Source organism: Callorhinchus milii, unplaced genomic scaffold (assembly GCF_018977255.1).
Source record: "Callorhinchus milii isolate IMCB2004 unplaced genomic scaffold, IMCB_Cmil_1.0 Scaffold17, whole genome shotgun sequence".
NCBI lineage: Eukaryota > Metazoa > Chordata > Chondrichthyes > Chimaeriformes > Callorhinchidae > Callorhinchus > Callorhinchus milii.
Genome location: NW_024704758.1, coordinates 8,099,224 through 8,119,734, shown reverse-complemented (window position 1 = coordinate 8,119,734; position 20,511 = coordinate 8,099,224). Strand labels below are relative to the sequence as shown.

General features: G+C 38.6%; 1 protein-coding gene across 1 annotated transcript in view; it reads left to right on the top strand.

Moving 5' to 3' along the window:
* Nucleotides 1-20,511, top strand: part of lrp5 (low density lipoprotein receptor-related protein 5) — an 83,937-nt gene that overhangs the window by 47,504 nt on the left and 15,922 nt on the right. Inside the window, exons 8-12 of the mRNA XM_007887588.2 lie at nucleotides 17,007-17,223; nucleotides 17,824-18,113; nucleotides 18,456-18,682; nucleotides 19,275-19,459; nucleotides 19,999-20,322. Of these exons, the coding sequence (XP_007885779.1) occupies nucleotides 17,007-17,223; nucleotides 17,824-18,113; nucleotides 18,456-18,682; nucleotides 19,275-19,459; nucleotides 19,999-20,322 (1,243 nt within the window). The remainder of the gene's footprint in view (nucleotides 1-17,006; nucleotides 17,224-17,823; nucleotides 18,114-18,455; nucleotides 18,683-19,274; nucleotides 19,460-19,998; nucleotides 20,323-20,511) is intronic.

Sequence of the window (20,511 nt, the reverse complement as noted above, 5' to 3'; positions counted from 1 at the left end):
ATAAAATTGCAACAAATTTCTGAAGTTACATTGGCTCAACAAATAAACATTTAAATTAAGCATCTATTCAATTACTTTGCAGTCCTTGGAGTTGACACGGATGGTTAGCAAACGTGTGTGTCCCAATTGACTAATTGTTAGGCAGAGCAGTATTGGACAACATTTGTTATAATTGCCAAATTGCTATCTGATTTTCACTTGTTACAAGAAATTGCAACATTGAACCATTTTTATACACACTTTGTTCATTGGAAAGAAGAATCAGTTGTTGACGTCCACAAAGCTTTGAACACAGATACATGGGAGGATTTCATCAATTGGAACAATTGCTTGTTTCTTTTGGGGAGGGATACTTCGGATAAACAGCCCTCTAAACAAAACAAGCAAATTAGGTACAGTCGTAGACAGCAGGTCCTGCTTACGATGTGGAACCCAAAGTGTGGGTTTACTCTGCTTATGCAGTCTTCAGCTAAGTTTTCTCCTCAAGCTATCAGTAGTTTTCTGTGTGCTTTCAGGCAACATTGTCTTGATTTTACAGCTTCCGAAATATAAGCACTTTGCTACTCGGGCTCCAAGTGGGGCAAAGACATTTTCTGAACCAATTTCTATTTTTCCGCACAACTTTGGTATATTTATACGTCTATGTAGAAGTTGAACCAATAAAGAAGAATATTGGAATCGCAAGTTCTAGTACAGTCATTCTCATCTCTCATAAGTTTCAGCCACGTTCAAACCTCCATCCCAACCCCTCCTTGGCTTTCTGACCTGACGCCGCTTGGCATTATGAATTAAAATTTACCATTCAATGCTCTTACTGTAATGTTGGCGTCTATGTGGTGTCTCGCCTGCTCGGAGAGTGCAACCCACAATAAGGCCTTGTATGTAGCCGAGCAGAGAGGAGGAGGTCACATGATCTAGATGGCTCTGCATGGGGGCGAACCTTTCATGTAAATTGATTTCCTCTCGTAACATGAAGGTTTATTGAGACTTGGCTCCCTTCAAAGAATGAGGAAGACCACACCTTCGGAAGGTGACCTCAGTTGTTTTTCACCCTCTACTTTATTCCGCCAAGCACTGTGCACATTGACAATGCTACCCATTGCTGAGGTCAGTGTGATCAAGATGGACTCTTCAAATACTGACTTAGGAAGTAAGCATGGATGTTCCCTCCTCGACAAATTGCCTCAGCATAGCTAATTTGTCACTGTTTTTTAAGATTCATTGAATGCTTGCACCGAGACTCTCTAATGAATAGGGCTTGATTTGAGTGGCACTATCACTGGTGTCAGCACTTAACATGACAAGTAAGTGAATATTTATAGCTCGGGCTGAATTTGATATGTTTTTTTCAAAAAAAAAGAATGTGTACCTGGAGGTAATTAAAAGCTTGAAACATAATATTAGGGTTCAGATATCTTGAAAATATCACCTTAGCTTCACTTTCATAATTTGGCTTCATGTGAACCCATCAGTTCTATTCCAGCATCTCCCTCCCAGCTATCTTTTATCCTATATCTAATATATTCAAAGCGCTCTGTTGATACTTGATCTACTGTCTCTGGGAAGTTTTTGTTTTATTAAAAAAAAATCACATTTGTGGCAGCAATTGGGTAAATGGAATTGAATTATCAAATCCTTTTTGGGTCACATTATCTTGGTAACTAGTCCAGAAAGACTGCTTCCTGCAGAACAAAGCCAATATTCCTCATCATTCCTTGTGGAAGTGAGGGGGGAAAGTTCCAGCAGGAGTCCTACTCCTTGTTGCAAGCACGTGAATGGATAATTTACATACTCTCTATGCCTTCTGCAGAGGAGCCATACAATAAAATCTGGCTTGTGGCCCTATGCAAGTGAGAGGACCCAGGTTCGATTCCCAGGTGAAACCCTAGGCAAGTTTCCTTACTCCACACTCACACCTAGCAGTAAGTAGGAACCTGGTTGTTTGTCAATTGGTGGATCGCTTTCCAGGGGTAATAATCCCTTCAAAAATAATAATAATAATTTGGTCAATGAATCCAAGATTGTTTGTGGGTAACTGCTGTGCACAATTGGCTGCCACGTTTTGGCCACCATTTAAATATACAGTCAATTCACTTTACAGTACATTCTGTGGAGCGCTTTGAGATGTCTCAACAGTTATACCAAATGCAAACATTATTATTATTTATTATTACATCTCTGAAAGTCAGCTGTGCTTCAGAGAGGATTTCTTCACGACATCTTCTGAATCTGATCAGATGCATTTGGGTAAAAATCAACCAATTTTTTCCCCCCACAATTTATTTGTCTGTCATTTTTCTTCTATACACTGTCTTACTCAGTCGCTGCTTGTTCAGGGAATTGTAGAAAATATAGAATAATAGCAAGTGAGGACCAAGCTTGACGCCTGAAGGTGAGGGTGAGGAGCATGCCTGACAGTGCATTGGGGGAATCTGATGACAAAATTGTGAAAGTGAAGCTTGGCCAGTGTGTAAAGTCATCACAACCGAGAGATTGTTTTACACCCTCCGGATATACTCTGAAGCTGTTGTTGAGCACAATGCAAGTCGAGTATACTTTTATTATGAATCGCTTACCATTGGTGGGGTGGGGGGAAATGATCCTGATCTCCATTGATGTTGATTAACAGAAGCTAAACCTTACTGCTTTGCTGGCTCCCATGGACTTCTAGCAGTGAGGTTTGACTTTGCACAACTGTTTACATGGTGTTGCTGCTGTTTGGGTTGCTATCTTAACTGTATACAGGAAGTCTTGCAACTTTAGCTAGCGTGTTTTCGGAGGTGAAGGTGATGACCAGTACCGTAACAAAAGTCGAAGGTGTGATAGTGTGTGACGGGTAGTGGAACATTCCAAAAATATTTTTAATGTTTAAAAAAACGACTACGTATTGTGTTTCATCGCTGTAACTTAAGTTGTCCATTTATCAGCCATGCTTGTCCATAAAACAAGAATTGATTATTTAAAAAGGCCCATTTATTACAATTCATTTGTGCAACATAATTTTTTACATTCAAATGCCAAGAACCGTAATTTCTGGTATCAAGAAAGCTTTTGGAGTATTTATTACTGGGCTTGTAATGACAGGAGATGAAAAATAACCCTTGGAACAGAGCCAAGTGGCAACGTCTGTACAGGTTGAACACATTCTGTGATCCAAAGAATTGTGAGGTTTTTTTTGTGGTTCCTCATGTATTATATTTGCCTTAGTACCTCAAATAGCTTAAAATGTGCTTACTGTGGCAGCAGCCCCATTCTTTCGATTCACTCTTACAAATCTGTGTTAGAATTTATTGTCCTAAAATCAAATTGTGTTATGCCTTTTTGCACCTTGTTGCCAGCAATTGAGACTCTTTAAGCTCTCTTTCCGAGACAACCAAATTTAGACTTTCTCACAGACGTGGTTTCTTTACGCCATAAATGTTTTAATTGCTTTTCATTCTTCATATGTACATTGATTTCTCCTCCCTCTTTTTTGGAGACATTATTATTATTATTGAAAAAATATACAATGGGGGGAAATGCCAATAGTGAATTTGCTCAGCTTTGATTTAAAAAAACTTTTGTCATATTTATGCTGAAACATACATGAAACAACTAGTTTATAATCACATAAGGAATAATTCAGGAAAGGTATGGGTAATTCTTGCACACATTTGGTAGTAAGTAGAGTTAATTGCTTGAGGTGTTATGAAGATGCAAGTATCATTCTAAATATCATTCCTTTGGAACTCCTTCATGTGAAGTACATGGATGGACGTATGTTATTGCTGATGATAATAATAATAATCCTTGCATTTGACATAGAAGCTGATCAAGTTGTTGTGATGTCTTAAAGCGCTTCACAGAATATACTGTAAAGTAAATTGATTGTGTATTTTGTGGGCAAAACGTGGCAACCATTTGTGCACAGCAGTGTCCCACAAACAATTGTAGATTGAATGTCCAAATAATATTTTTTTGAGTGCAGTAGAGAGCCCTTCAAATGCAGTGGATTTGAACAAAAAAAACTCTGACTTGATTGATTTATTACTGTAAGAAACAGATATCAGAAGCAAGTTGCATATTAGACTATTCAGAATGGTAGCAATGTAGATTGACACAGTTACCCTCACCTGAACACTGAGATAAAATTTCCAAGTTCTAAATAGTCCGCACACTGATGATACATTTATGTACTTCAGTGGGACTCCCTTAATCAATGTGTTGCATCTGCTTTCTATTTCAATTTAATTTTGTTGCTTCATGCACTTTCCTATTTATGGAGGAATGTAGGAATGAAGGGAACAAATAGGTATGAATGATCATCCTCCCCCAGGCTTTTGTTCATGATTATTCTCTTGCAATAATGCTTAATTGGCAAAAATATAACTAAATCATGATGAAAATTAATAATTTTAGCTGCAGCCAACTGATGCAAGCTGTGGAATATATTGTAATCAAATATGCAACGGCAAGTAGCAATTGGCCTTTGTAACCTGGGAAACCAAACCATTATTATTTGGAATCTAAGTCACTCTGGTTAATCATGAATGCATTTCACAAGGTTGAGAGATCCAAATCCGATACTAACAGGTTATGAATACACCAAAACAAAAGTGCTACCAAATGATGGCATCAAATATTGGATGTCATTCAAATGCCCTTTGTCAGCTGGTCTTAAGCTGGAGGCTTACAAAGCATATGAGGTAAAAACCTCCAAGGAGAGTTTCTACTTCAGATGTAAATTGTTATCCACAGAATGCAACCTTTGTTTCAATGGGTAATTTAAATTACTTACCTAACTTCCAATTCAGCATTTTTTAAAATTAAGTACATACATCCCCATGGGTGTATTCATTACTTACAATGCAGTAATAGTCAAATGAAAACCATGTTTAGAATGATTAGCTGCATGAGGACATGTTACTATCAGATTTGGATCTCTCAATATTGGGATATGTACATGGCATTTATGATCAACCAGAGTGACTTAGATTCCAATCCCATTTAAAATATTCGGAGAGTTTTTTTTAAAAAAACAACAACAAATTACATTTGTATAGCACCTTTCACATCGGGGGAGCTTGAAAGGCTACTTGAAGTTGTATATTTGATTGCAATATCATCTAAACTTAACATATGACATTCTTAAGGCAGTTCTTCACAGGAGCACAAATGCTCCTACCTTGACTGTTGGTCTCTCACTTGCTGAAAATTGCTATTTTTAGTTTTGGGCAGGAGTAAGTTATTTGCTTATTGAACTCTTTACAACTTCATAACTTGTGTTCACTTGAGCAGTCAGAACAGTATTTAGGTTGACCTCTGTCTTTGGTTAACGCAGAACCAGAAGACCGACTTTTGAAATCCTTTTAAGGGGAAGATTGAATTTGTTACCAATGTTTACCAATATATATTTGAAAAACATGTCAAAATAACTGTTTAATACAGTGTGATATTAAAAGCACATTGGGTACTTTCTTTTGAAAACAGCCCGATTTATGCCAAAAAGATGATAACCTTTGGTTGAATCGCACTTAGCTCAGTATATTTCATACTGTTTTCTTCTGGATTGTTTCAATTCATTGGCATTTAAAAGAGACTGCTCTAGATAAGCAGCTAGACTCAATGCACCTTGCTAACCTTCTGTTTGTTGCTCTGCTTTTTATGGTAAATTTAAAAAGTTGACCATGGAAAATTAATTTTGAAAAGGTAAAGTTTGAATCCATTGAATTGGAGTTGAGCCTCCAGAAAATGCATATCCCAACAAGATGTAATAGGCGTCGACAGTAACCAGGAAACAGTTTACTGGGAACAAAAACCTTCCATGTATAAGGATCCAGAATAACAAGACATAGTCTTAATTTTAGATTAGAAGTGAGAACAAAAAACATTTCTTCATGCAAAGCATTGTGATGATATGATCAGTAGATTAGAGATTGAAACAGAGATGAGAAAATTGTTGAGTGATGTGACGAGAAGGTGGGAAAAAGAAATCTGCCATAATCTAATCAAATGACGAAACATTCTTGATGGGCAGAATGGCCTCTTCCCATTCCCATATCTGTTGGAGGAGGGGAGCGAATGGGCATCTTGTTTTAGATGGGCTTATGGAACAAGAGAGAGATGAAGAAATGGAGCTGAAGAAGACCATAAACCAGAGTGAACGAGTAGAGATGCAGAAGATCATGATCTGCATCCACTATAAGCTTGACCTTCATCTGTGCTGTTTCCTAACGCTCTTTACCTGACTGAGCAAGTCGAGACCATTCAGGAATTTGGAGACATGATCGCCAAGCTTCAGCATCAGGGAGTTCCCCAGCATGGTCTAAGCGAATCTCTGCTTGACAAGCTTATCCCGAGGAAGAGCGGGTAAAGTGTCAGCCAGAATTCAGCTCTTGTCAGCATTGTGTCTGTCTTCTTCTTCGACTTCCACTTCACTTTAGAACTCAACCCAAGTCTATCTCTTCTTTACATGCAATGCTGTGCTGTGCACTGCTGGTGTATATAATAATCCCTGCATTTGACACAGCGCCTTATTTTGTCTACGAGGCATCTCAAAGAGCTTCACAGAATATACTGTTCACATGAATTGACTATATTTTGTGGGCAAAATGCAGAAGCCAATTGCACACAGCAGTGTCCCACAAGCAGTCATGGATTGAGTGACCAATTTTTTTTAATCAGCCAATCAACTCACAATTGGGTTCGAACTTACTGCTAGTAAACAGATGAGTGTGGCATAAGGAAAGTTGCCTAACATTACGCCCTGCTCGGGAAACGAACCCAATTTACCACAGGACTCTTGTTGTTCCTGGTATTTACATGCATAACCTTGGAAATGTCTTGATTGGGTGCAGTAACGAATATTTAAGAACTGAAGTGTCTTCAAACGTTGTTCATGTTTCCAGTTCATAATGTAATCCACTTATTATCTGCCTTCAAGGATTTTTTTTTCTTTCTTTCACCACTTCAAACACTCACCTGCAAGGTAGGAAACATTAAAATGTGTTAAATGACAAATAAGCCCATCTTGCGATCACAGTAAATGTCTGAGCAGGAGGTTTGATAAAAGGATCCCATTGTGTTAAAACCAAATTATGTAAAAGGCAGACTGAAAATAATTCATCAAGGTGAGGCTTTAACTCGACATGTATAGAAATTGGCTTGGGACCAGAAATCATTTTTTTAAGATCAAGGGATTTGTTGGAATTTTTTTTTACATGTTCAGGAGATTGAACTCCCCCGATCGCATGTATGGTTTAATGACATTGACCTCTATTCCTGATTTTCATGTTTGTTGATCCTCATGTGGGTAATCAGAGAATTCTCACTGCTGTGAATCTCCGAGACCAGCAAATTGAGATGAACGGTGGGGCTAGTCCCATTTGACATCACCCCAGCATGAAGGAGCCTCCCCACCCCAAATTAAGGTTAATAAACTAAAACATACCTTCTCTCGGTGGCTGAGTGTAGTTGCTGTGCTTATCAGTTAGGCTACATGCCTGCACGAAATATCTCCTGTTGAGATTATCTTGTGTTCACACGTCCACAACCGAATCTCTCCACAATGCATTATATGAAGATGAGCTCCTGGCAGGAGCTATGTCTTTGGTCTGTTGTTGGCTGCGGTTGGTATTGCAGTACTTCCGATCTAAGGAGTTTGATCCGCCCTCACAGAGAGGAAGTGGGGATAGCTGGAATACGGAACTAGCATTGAGCAGTTTGTCACTAGGCTCAGCCAGGATTCAGCTACTGTGTCAGCATTGTGTATTCTACCTTTGATTCCACTTCTGTCTAGAACTGAACCCACGTCTGCCTCTTCTTTTAGGTGCAATGATGCGCTGTGTACCGTTGGTATACAGAGTTGTAGTTTCTGGCACTTACATGCATAATCCTGGAAATTTCTTTATCCGAACACACCAACAAAACCCATACATTACTAACCAGAAAAGCTGAGTGATTCAAACCCCACCCAGCCCTTTACTAATTAGCAAAGGTATTTTTCACTCACTTGTCTATGAAGCACATCGGCAAGTTTCCAATGGTCAGAAATTGTGAAACGTGGGGAGAAAAATTTTTATATTCTGCAGTGCTTCTAGTCTAGTTCGCCAGAAAGAGACTTTACCCAATTCAGGTGGTGTGAATTACGGATCTTTTAATATCATATACAATTTAAAGGTTAATGCTTTAACACATACAATTATTTTATTGTTAAGTTACACTAAGGCAGTAAGATTCAACAAAACCAATATTACCCGATTTCATTGGGGATGTCACAACTGTTGCTCCTACAATAATTCCAACTATTCCAAAGTTACATCTTTCTTTTATGTATTTCTAACTCACCTCCCCTTGTCACAGAGATAGCCCCCACCCTGTTCAAGCTACTTGCGATCATAAGCAGGCTCTTTTCCCATGAGAAAAGAACTGATAGGGAGAAAAGGAAAGATGGACAGACTGAGATACATAGATTTCTTATTGCAAAAGGGATTAAGGGATATGGGGATAAGGCAGGGCCAGATTATTAGCTGGAGTTAGATTAGAAGATCAGCCATGATTGAATGGTGGGGCAGGCTCGAAGGGCCGAATGGCCTACTCCTGCTCCTACATGTTATGTTTTTGGGAGGATTCTGCCATCTCCCTGTTTCTTAGTCTTGAGATAAGCAGATGTCCACAAGTATCCTCTGAGGCTCCTTGTTTTCACATCTGTGTTCAAGGACATGATTAATTATCTCAGAGGAGTGAACATCTTACCAAGAAGATATGAAATTAGACCTCAGCCAGGGTCAAGCCAATATATCTTTACCTTTGCTAACTCTAATTGGCACACATACCCAGGAACTGAACGAGGGAAAGTTATCAGACCCTGCCAATATATCTTTAACTTCGCTAACACTGATTACCACAACCCTCTCTCTCAGGGGCCTTCAGCTAGTCATTAAAACAAACAATCTTGTTCGTACTCTAGTAACTAAGGAATGGTATTTCTAAAAAGATTAGCAAAAGATTGGATACATTCTCTGAAGTATATAAAGGCTAATTAAAAACCTTAAAAGTAGTAAGTATCACAAATATAATCTTACACATGCATGGTTTCAAAGATGCAGCAACAATTCAGCATAGAGAGTAAAATGTTTCTGAAAGAAAGCTTACCGAAAAAGGGGATAAGAATTCATTATTAAGCCTGAAATAAGAGTAGGTTGATCAGCTGGCATTCTTTTAATAGTTATTGCAAATTTAGCTTTGGATATGAACGCAACTGTATTTGAGTCACTGTGACACTTCACCTATTTTACACAGTTGATGAAAGAGTGTATGCATGTGTATGTATATCTATATATATATATACACGCTCATTTATCCAGTGAAATATACATTTCATGAAATGAGGGCTTTTGAAAATTATTCACGTCTCACTGCTGGTAATGCTAAATACAGCCACTGTGACCCGAAGCTTTGGATCTCTATACCTCAATTTCCCTGACTTGCCCCCTACGTCCTCTTTTAGATCAAAACTGAAGACATTTCTCTTTGACCGTGCTTACGGAGACAAACCACCTCCATTCCTAGCTCAGAGTCAGGCTCCGCCACTGATAAGCGCTCCCGAGATGCTGCCCTGCAAGAAGGACGCTTATATAAACACAGGTTGTTGTTGTAATAATTATCCCCTTCTTTAATACTTGAATGAGCTCCACACATGTTGTGCTTTGTATTATGTTGGAGCAATGCATTTTATGAATACTGTAATACAGATTGAAACTGCAAAGCTATCAACAGCTAACTTGAAAAACCACAAGAACTGGCAGTGGACCATTTAAGTACAGGAATTTCCTGCACTGCAAAGCTGTTGTTTTTTGTGCGTGCTGCATTTAAATATCCACTTTATAATTGCCAGCTTCGCGATGGCGTGTGTCTGTCCTCGGTGTCTGTGACACAAGACTTACATGTGATGTTAATTTTTTGCTTTGGTTTTGTTGGTGGCTTATTAACACCATTTTTGTGAGACCGGGATGTGCTCTGCTTGTTTGTGGTCTGCCATCACCACTGCAGCTGCTGGAAAGTCACAATCGGTTCCATATGTGCAGAGACCATGTTTTGCTGGAATTTAAGGAGTACAACCCGTTTAAATAATGGGCTTTGAAACACTACTCTGTGTACATCTGCCCTCTTCCCCCCCCCCCCCCCTTAAAATCCATTTTTAGCAGACTGGGTCTAACAGCAGGAGCAAGTATTTGCGTGTGAGCTCTGTGTCTACATTCAAATGCAATTTAATGTTGGCAAATGAACTTCAGTTTTGGCAAGATATGCTGTGACTATATAACAAAGAAACTTTATAGCTTAAGTTTACATTTATCTTCAGAGTTATGTGCAATACATCTGGAAAGAGTATACGAATGTCAGAATATTGCCATAAGTTTGGTAAGTTAGGGTGCACTTTTCCATAGTTAATTTAATATGTGTGTGTTTCTTTTTTTTAAAAAAAAGTACAAAGTAATTTTGCACCATATTTTCGACTAATTTTTCTTCCGTGACTCAGTAGAGTCCTGGAAAATAATATGTCTGGTCTCGTTACTCCAAACTTGTGAAGGTTCAAAAGCGTCTGCAGAAATTATAAGGATAAAACTTTCCAATAACCAAATTTTAACAACTGTGGTGATAATTTTTGTAGAAGACCAGTAATTTTGGTTTAATGAAATATTTGTTCTTGGGACTAAGAAAATATATTTGTATGAACCCAATGTGCGTTTTATTAAAAAAAATTATCTCTACGTTTGAGTTGCTCATTTATAGTCGTGACGAAATTGCCGTGTTAAAAACAACTTTTTGGTGTCTGCTGTTTTGTGACATTAAATTGCGGGTAACTGGAATAAGTTTGTGGTGGATTGGGTGAGTAGGTGGATTATCAGAGTTAACAAACTTCCGCGTGTTTCAATAGCATAATTAAAATGGTAAATTTCCTCTGATTTTAAAATCTTCCCCTTGAAGTCAGGTTTTTGCAGACGGCTGAAACTGTTTTCCCTAAAACCACGAGTTCTGCCAGACTGAAAGAAAATCTCGCAGAAGCTTGTCAGGAGTTCAAAATAGCAGATAATTCTACTGCGTTATTTTGGAATGAAGAGAAAGTCGAGGTTTTACAATCAAACTTAGTATTCCTGACAGTTTTTGTATACCCACTTTTTTATGTAATATATGGAATTCCTTAGGAACATTGCAACATGGAAGCAGGCCATTCAGCCCAGCAAGTCCATGCTGTTGTTTGTATTCCACATAAGCCTCCACCCCTCCAAATTCCCTCTTTCATACCCCTCCCTCTCTTTGTTAATATATTAGTGATTTCTGACCCTAAACCACAGCAGTGAGTTCCGCATTCTCACCACCCTCTGCGTAAAGAAGTTCCTCCTAAACTCCCTGGTAGATCTTCTCCCTTGTCTTGGATTCATCAACAAACGGAAACTGCCTATAGTATCAATCTTGCCAAATCCTTTCAGAACTTTAAAACCTCTGTAAAGTACTCTCTTAATCATCTCTCAAGAGGTACAAAAAAGTTATTGTATTAGTCAAACAAGTCGCAGATGCATTCCTGAAAAAAAACTTGGGCGACATAATATTTTTAGATCTTGAATAGATTAAGAAAAGATCTTGCTCTCAACTATAAACCTACATTTTATTCCATCCCAAGACACAATGATGCACTGCAACAAATCTTAGGCTCTTGAGGGTAATCCGAATTACTTTGAAATATAAATTTACAGATTGTGGTAAGTGCTTGTAAGCATGTTAAAGAGAATAGCAGCTGACACAAAGAATTTGGGTGTTCAATTAAATTTACAATTTTGGATGAGACCTTTCGAAAAGTTTTCGCCAGGTTTCTTGGCAAAGTGCTGAGCAATCTTTGGATCAGTGTTTGTTAGGTCTAGACTGAACCAGAAATTTGCATGGGGGCGAAGGAACTCATTGGGTCCTTCTGTGTACTTCAATTTGGGTGGACGGGGGGCTGGGGGGAAAGAGGCATTTCCATTGGTTTTGTTCTTCATGTGCACTGTTAAATCTTATATTGCAAAATAATTGAAAGCAAATGGAGACTAGCTAAGAGTGTTGGACTACCATTATGTTTTCGCCATTGGTGACATAACCGATGTTCACAAGCTGATGCAATACCGACCTACAGTTAAAAATAAAACACTCATTTTGATTGCAAATGCACTGAATTTCCTTTCTCGTTTTGCACAAAGTTACTACTGTTCTGTTTCTTTTAATCAGGAGCATAATCTTTTATTCTTGCCAGTTTCCACTAGACGATTTTTTTGGGGGTGGGGGCTACATTTTGCTGTAGCCAATGAAATGCAATTTGAGCAGATTTCCTTGCTTTCATAAAGTATTCTTGTTCATGTTGGCGAATTTCCCCTTTTTTTTCTTCGAGCTGTGACTGCTTTAGGAAAGAAATGAGAACCAGAGTCAATAATTACTAAGGGGATATTGGTCTGATCCCAATTTTTTTAAAAAAATCCACTCCTTAAAATTGGTAACATAATATTATAAGTGAAATGTAATTTCTCACTTTCCGACCACGTCGTGAAAGTAAAATAGAACTAGAGTTAGATAGGGGCTTTTGTAAAACCTTAGTTTTAAAAAAAACTCTGTGGACTGAAGGGTGTGTCTGACCTTTGTTTGGTTCAATGCTTTACTTGGTAATTTACCATAACTTAAATCAGAAATTGTATGTGAAACATCAGGCACAAACCGTTTGCAGCCAACCACTCTGTGGCCTGGCTCAGCATACTGCTCCTTCACACAGCCCCATTTCTGTCTGTCCGTCTGTCTGTCTCTATTTGTGGGCTGCGGTTGAGACGTTCTGAAACCTCTAAATAAATTGAGGTCCATAATCAAATTTTCAGTAATTTCATCCATCTGTCACAGGCCACAATCCCACCTTTCTGAGATTTAGGGTTCCAGGAGGGAGGCTGAAGATTCCTTCAGCAGAGTACGTTGGTGGGTTTGAGACGTGATCCCGACGTGAAAGGTGCTCTATAAATTTAATTTTGTTGTTGTTGTTGTTCATTTACTGTATAAAGCTCCTCAGCAAACTTACGTTTTTTCTAACCAGCTCAACAAATGGCAGCTCTTCATATTTACCATCATTATTTGCCTAGATCCAACAAAATATAACATTTTATTCAAGTAAATCTTAATTAGATTGTCGGAAAATAGATGTTTTGGATATTTTTATGTCATATTTAGTACTTGAAGCCAATTTCAAATACAAGTCGTCCCACTGAAACATGTTTTGATATCAGGATTTTGAGGGAAATGAGCCTTTGGGAAATGAGTGTGTTCATCAAGCTAGACACCACGTGTTGTCAAACAATACTTTAATAGCATGTGGAGTCCTGGAGCTCAGCGGTTAGAGCACACGCCTCGCCAGCGAGAGACCTGGGTTTGATTCCTGGCAGGGCGAAAGGTTGGGCAAGTTTCCTTACTCTACACACCTCTCTTTATCTAGCAGTAAGTAAGAACCCGGTTGTTGGTTAATTGGCGCATCGCTTTTCCGGGGGTAATAATTCCTTCAAAAAATATAATAATAATGAATTGGTCACTTCAACCCACCACTATTTACAGGACACTGCCGTGCGCAATTGGCTGCCACATTTCTATCACAAAATACAGTCAATTCACTTTACAGTATATTCTATGAAGCACTTTTGAGATGTCTTGAAGACATGATAAAGCACTATATTAAATGCAAGAATTATTATTATCATTATTATGAGTACTAATGTGTGTTTCCCATGACTTCTTGGCTCACAGTGACCAAAATGTTCTAGTCTTCTGTTTACAACGTACCCAGAGTGGCACAATCTGCTGTCCAAACAGATACACATGGTTTACGTAGTGGGTATCTAAGTAACACTCCCTTCAAGGTTTGCAAGCCTCAAGTAAATTAGAACTTGTAACTATTTTAATCAGAATATTTTGCATGTAGCAATGCTTTCAGGCTAGGAGAAAATGGTCTTCTGTTGAGCACAGGTGTCTTTAGTCAACAGGTAGTAAATCTGCCTCTTGTAAAGAGATTAGATTCCAAGCTTTTTTAATCAATACCATGCTTTTATTTATCATTTAATCCTATATCACATACACAAGATTGCAGTTTAGATACTCAAACATTGATGGGACATCTGGAAGAGAAAAAGAAATGAAGATCAGGTAACATAGTTTTGCAAAATACTTGACAACTAACAGTAACTGGTTTCAGATCACCGCATGACTCACTGGGTAAACGCACCCACTGAGCGAAAAACACCAGAAATGGCCAGATATCATCTCTGGTCAATGTTAATATGATTTGAGGTACAGTACCACTGATGCTAGCTCCAGAGCCCTGTATCAGTGATTCTGCTCTTGTGATTTCTTCTAAAAACATACATAAGTAAACATTGGATGAAGAAGCAGGGTTCTTTGTGATGTCTGTTGTAAAACCAACGTGCAGATTCAAAGCTCCACCATGTCTGAAGCACAGGAGAGAAAGCAGCATTAATCGAGGAATCATGTTAAGGTGATACCCAGCACAGGTTTTAAAAGCTATTAGATTACAGAAGGCAGGGAAACTGTGGGAGGTAAGGAAGCTGCAGTCTTATTTTTTGGGTCAGCTCCAAGTGTTTGACGCATGTGGCAACCCATCACCATGCTTAAAAGTAGCCAAACCAGACAAAGTGTTTAATGCACGCCACCTACACACGGAAAGTCCCGTATTTGAAAAGCAATGCGTACTCTTAACATCCCCTCCCCTCCTTTGGAGGGATGCATCTTTACTTACCTAATTCCGGAGAGTATTAGGCAATTGGTAGGGATCAAGATTTGGGGCTCCCACGGTGTAAATTGGGGGTACTGACGGAGTCTAACCAGCTTAAACCACAAAGCTTGTCGTTGAAAGCATCTGGCAAGCTTCATGCACAGCAATTGATCTTTCTTGGAAAGCAAATTTCACAACTCCCGACAGAAACAATATGTCAGTCCCTAGAAATAGAATGAATAAAATCACAACACTGTATAGATGCTCATCGTTATAGATACGTTAGTTGCATTCCACAGCAGCGAATTACAGGTAAATGGAAAGAAATCATGTACAAACTTATAACTATTTATTAGGTTTATAGCTTCTAATCTTCCATGTGGGATCTTGTAAGTTGTCCAGAGTATCCTTTATAACTTATAGTAAGTTGAAGTGGAGTCCTGTAGCTCAGTGGTTAGAGCACTCGCTTTGCAAGTGAGAGACCTGAGTTTAATTCCCGGCAGGTCAGGGCGAAACCTTGGGCAAGTTTCCTTACTCCACACAGAGCCTAATAATAATCCCTCCAAAAACCAAAAACAATAATAATAAATTGGTCATTTTCAATCCACGACTGTTTGTGGGACATTGCTGTGCGCAATTGGCTGCCGTGTTCGCCCACAAATATACAGTCAATTCACTTTACAGTGTGTTCTGTGAAGCACTTTGGGACGTCCACCCGACGTGAAAAGCGCTATATCAAATGCAAGGATTATTATTATTATTATTAAGTTTTGGAGAATATTGGAAGAGAAACGGAAATGTAAGTGGAGATGAAATGAAGATAAATTGATGTCAAGTGAATGATATCTGGCCTCACAGATAGGTTGAGAAACTTAACAAATGTTTGAGTTCCATAAATTGTGAATCTTATCCATAATTGGTAAGGAAGCACTTTCATCTTGGAGGTATCCATGTTATAATATTAAACAAATGTTTTGTTTAAGTAGAAATTCAAGGTTTTATATACTCGTTTGTCATTTATATTGGAACATTGATATCCTCGGCAATTTGTGTTTGGCAATTTTAGAGAAAGTACTGTAATGTATGAATAATATTTTCATTGTATGTTAGATGATGTGACTTTTAGAAAAGGTGATTCAGACCTCAACCCTGGGTTAGGGTTTTGTTAGAGGATCTAATTTAACCTGTTCTCAGCATCTTAGCATTCTTGTGAACTTTTGAACCCAGAGTACCTGGTCATCCTATGCTAATGAAATTGTTGTTCACCAACAAAGAAGCCTGGGGCATCCCTACTGAATGAGATGAGACCGCATCAATGAGCTAAATGATTGACGTAATAATCGTGTGTCAGGGGCAGTTTAATGTTTCTTGTTCTGTATCTTTTCCTCGTGTGTGTGTGTGTGTGTGTGTGTAGGGGGAAGGGACTCTCTCAATTAACTGGACATATTCCTTTGGGAACTCCGCTCTGAAAGCAGATTACACACTTATAGTTTTCTTATTAAGGAATGTCACGAGAAATCGCCACATATTATTACCCCATGTCAAATTTAGGAAGACAGTTGACAACTTGCACACCCAAGGCATGGCGTGCCGAAACAGAGCAGGCTGGCAAATCCATCCGCTTCTAGCTGCATTGTAAATATGTACCCTCAGAGAAGTGTGTATCAGTCGCATTAAATTCTTATAAACGACCAAACCCATTGGGAAGCCTATTTGAAAAAGTTTAAATAATTTGGAAACTTTCCTACATTATTTCTTGGTGATTTAACCTCCGATAAATTAATACTTCAACATTTACTGTTAATCGCTTCTTAATGGATCTTGTCATTTAAACCTGCTTCCACTCTGAGCAGATATTCTGTATCCGTTCCCATTTCGTAATCTCTCTCCTTCCTACACATTTTCCTCTGTTTTAAACGAGGCGCTATATCAAATGCAAGGATTATTATTTTAAATTCAGTACAATTGAGAAGTGATCCCCGAGACTGCTCTGATCTCTGTAGTTTTTTTTCTTTGAAGAAAGCCAGCCAAGTTGAAAATGCTCATCGAAAAGACCTTTAATAAAGGTCTATTGCCGGTTCTGAATTGTGAGCATACCTTTAGAAGGAATTGCTGCTGGACATGTTCTGACCTGCACAAAAGATATTTGGTGCTGTATTGAGCCCAGTCAGTCGGGGAGGTTCATTCCCACCAATTCTTCCTTCTCTTAATTAAAAATGTGCTCCTTGGTTTCCGATAGGTAATCAATGTGGATGGAACTGACCGCAGAACACTTGTGGAGGATAAACTTCCTCACATATTCGGGTTCACTTTATTGGGTGATTACGTCTACTGGACAGACTGGCAGAGGCGAAGCATCGAACGTGTTCACAAGCACCACGCCAAGAGAGAGATCATCATCGATCAGCTACCTGATCTCATGGGACTCAAAGCAGCAAGAGTAACCAAAGCATTTGGTGCGTAAGCTTTACTTGAGTGTCAATCCAGCTAGAGATTGAAACGTGCACTGTGTCCAAATCTTTTGAGGACGAAAGAAGCTTTGCTGGTTTAAAATATAGTTGAATTTATGGGAAATGTAAAAAAGAATTCTTCACTTGGAGATTTCATTTAAAAAAATATTTTCAGTTCTTAATAAATGGAGTTTTCAGTGTTAATAGCCACTGACTATTCCTTCCTGCAATAAATAAGAACTAAATAAAGTAAAGACTTTTTCAAAGCAACATTGACCAGTAAACTAGGATAAAGATAAATGAATTTGTGCGAAGAAAATCAATACCTGGGAAACTCTGTTATACATTGAATAAGTTATTTGAATCCTTCATTTTCCCTTTAATTTTAATCTTCCTTTTTGCCATTAATTTTATTTAGATTTAGATTTTGTAGACTAACCCTTAAAAGTACCTAAAATCAAAGTCTATTAATTTCAATTCTAGCCTCGGACTAACGAACAGTTTGAAAAAGAATGGCAACTGTATTCACAGGAAATTCACTGCTATGCATCCTGTTTACTATAATAATTCTGTAGCTAATGGCATTGTTGTGTGTTGTTATTGCAGGAACAAACTCTTGTGCTGAGAATAATGGAGGATGCAGCCACCTGTGTTTGTACAGGCCTGAGGGTCCATGCTGTGCTTGCCCAATGGGCCTGGAGTTAATCAGGGATATGAAAACCTGCATTGTACCTGAAGCCTTCCTCCTGTTCTCTAGCCGAGCAGACATCCGAAGGATCTCTTTGGAAACCAATAACAATGATGTGGCCATTCCACTAACAGGAGTAAAGGAAGCATCCGCTCTCGATTTTGAAGTTTCTGATAACAGAATTTATTGGACAGACATTAGTTTAAAGGTATGGGGAATTGATCTGGTTTGAAACCACTCTTTCTCCACTCAACGATCTTGACATTGTGTAAGCTAACACCTAAATAACAGGCACTAGGAGTGACGGTGATTGGTGCTGGTTGAACCATATCTCAGCAGAAAGAAAAAGTGAATCTCATCAGGAGAGAAAATCAGTAAAACGAAGGAGAAATGGAGTGGGCATTATTTAAAACTTTTCCAAAATTGTGTGCATCAATTTATTTATTATATTTGTATGTAAATTCTGATTGATTGAAATGAAACAGGCTGTACATTTGCTTAATTTGTGTTTTCTTCATCATAGTATCCCATTTTATTGTTATCCCAACAGACTATCAGCCGCGCTTTCATGAACGGAAGTTCTTCTGAGCATGTGATTGAGTTTGGGCTTGACTATCCGGAAGGCATGGCTGTAGACTGGTTAGCCAAAAATCTTTACTGGGCAGACACCGGCACCAATCGGATTGAAGTAGCACGTCTGGACGGGCAATATCGACAGGTTTTAGTATGGAAAGAGCTTGACAATCCTCGTGCCTTAGCTCTGGATCCATCTGAAGGGTGAGACAACACTTATCATTTGATACCAAGTATCATTAAAGTTTCCGAGTTTGTCTCAGCAAGAAAGGCCATAAATGGTCATTGTCGTGGGAACTGGAAAATTCACAATAAGACAGTTTGGCAGGGAGAGGAAATAGTTTGATTAAAGTATTGGAAATATTTCTCTGCTTCTGTCCTGTGGCCCAACCCAGCAATGATTGATGTGGACATAAGATACCAAAAATGCCAATTGTTGCATTTCCCAGCATTCGTGTCTTTCATTTAGCAATTTAAACAAAATAGATAATGTAATAGGAAGCTTTCTTATTCGGATTTCTTTTTAGGGTTTAGGGTTAAAGTTGATAGCTGGTTAATGGGGTTGTACCAATACTTTTCTTTTACAGGAAAAAAACTCTTGCGTGCACATGAGATTAAGAATTAGCATTTTCTTAAAAGTGGAGGATATTCAGACAGGTTGAATAGTTGAACTACAAAATCTGTTTGAGTCTCCGCTCAACAGTTACTCATAATTGCAGGTTGTTAACCGAAACAGGATTGTTTGGAAAACATAGATATTTTTCTCAAATGTGTTTGCATCTGTTCCCCAAACTAGATACATGTATTGGACAGAATGGGGAGGTAAACCAAGAATTGTCCGAGCTCACATGGATGGTATGAATAGCTTTATTTTGGTGGACAGAGTGGGGCGTGCCAATGGACTTACTATCGACTATGCAGAGCAAAGACTGTACTGGACTGACCTTGACACATCAATGATTGAGTCTTCAAATATGCTGGGTAAGAGAAAACTCCAACCTAGGCTCTGAATATTTTGATGTGAACTTGTGAATCAAGTATTTAATCTGTAATGATTTATTGTATATATAGGCATGCATTTTGAAGTCATGGTAATGTATTTATTTAAGTCGTCTCTGACTTAAACAAACAGTGGCAAGATTTTAATTCAGGTTTTGAATTCTGACTTCAAATACCACACGTTGGTGGGGTTCATGGATGAACCAATGTTCTTTTCACTTCAGCATTCTTCAGCAGAATGTATGACATTTCATATCACATATAGCAGTCCTTCTGTTGCTGTCCTTTTAGAGGCTCTTGTTCCACTGAAATGTATAAATTAACTTGTTAAAGGTTTAAGTAAGCTGTTTAGGAACCTCTGATAACCAAGTACTGCATTAGGCAATGCCTGGTCTATTGGTTGAAACCAAATACTATCCAGGGCAATATTAATCCATACGGACCTCGCAGATTGACTCCTAGAGGTCTATGGCGCAGTAACAAAAGCAGATTTAATTCTATTGTGTATTTTCCTGAAACAGGAGCACAGCGTGAGGTCATAGCTGATGATCTGCCTCATCCCTTTGGATTAACTCAGTACCGAGATTACATCTACTGGACGGACTGGAACCTTCGCAGTATTCAACGGGCTGACAAAATCAATGGCCAGAACCGTACGCTTATTCAGGGACATTTGGATTATGTGATGGACATTTTAGTTTTTCATTCTTCCCGTCAAGATGGCTGGAACAAATGTGTGCAAACAAATGGACATTGTTCTCATCTTTGCCTCGCTGTGCCAGATGGGTACATGTGTGGATGTACATCACATTACACACTTGATGCTAACAACAGAACCTGCAGCTGTAAGCATTTATTTTTATTGCTTTCAAAATTATATGTTAGTTGTACTTCTGCACCGTTAATATAATTGCAGGATATTGGTGATGCAAGGAGAGGATTTTGTCGACGATGGGCCATTTACAGTGGAAGCAGTTAACCGGTCAAAGTTGACCTTATTTGCTAATACAATAAAACACACAAGTCCTATTAGT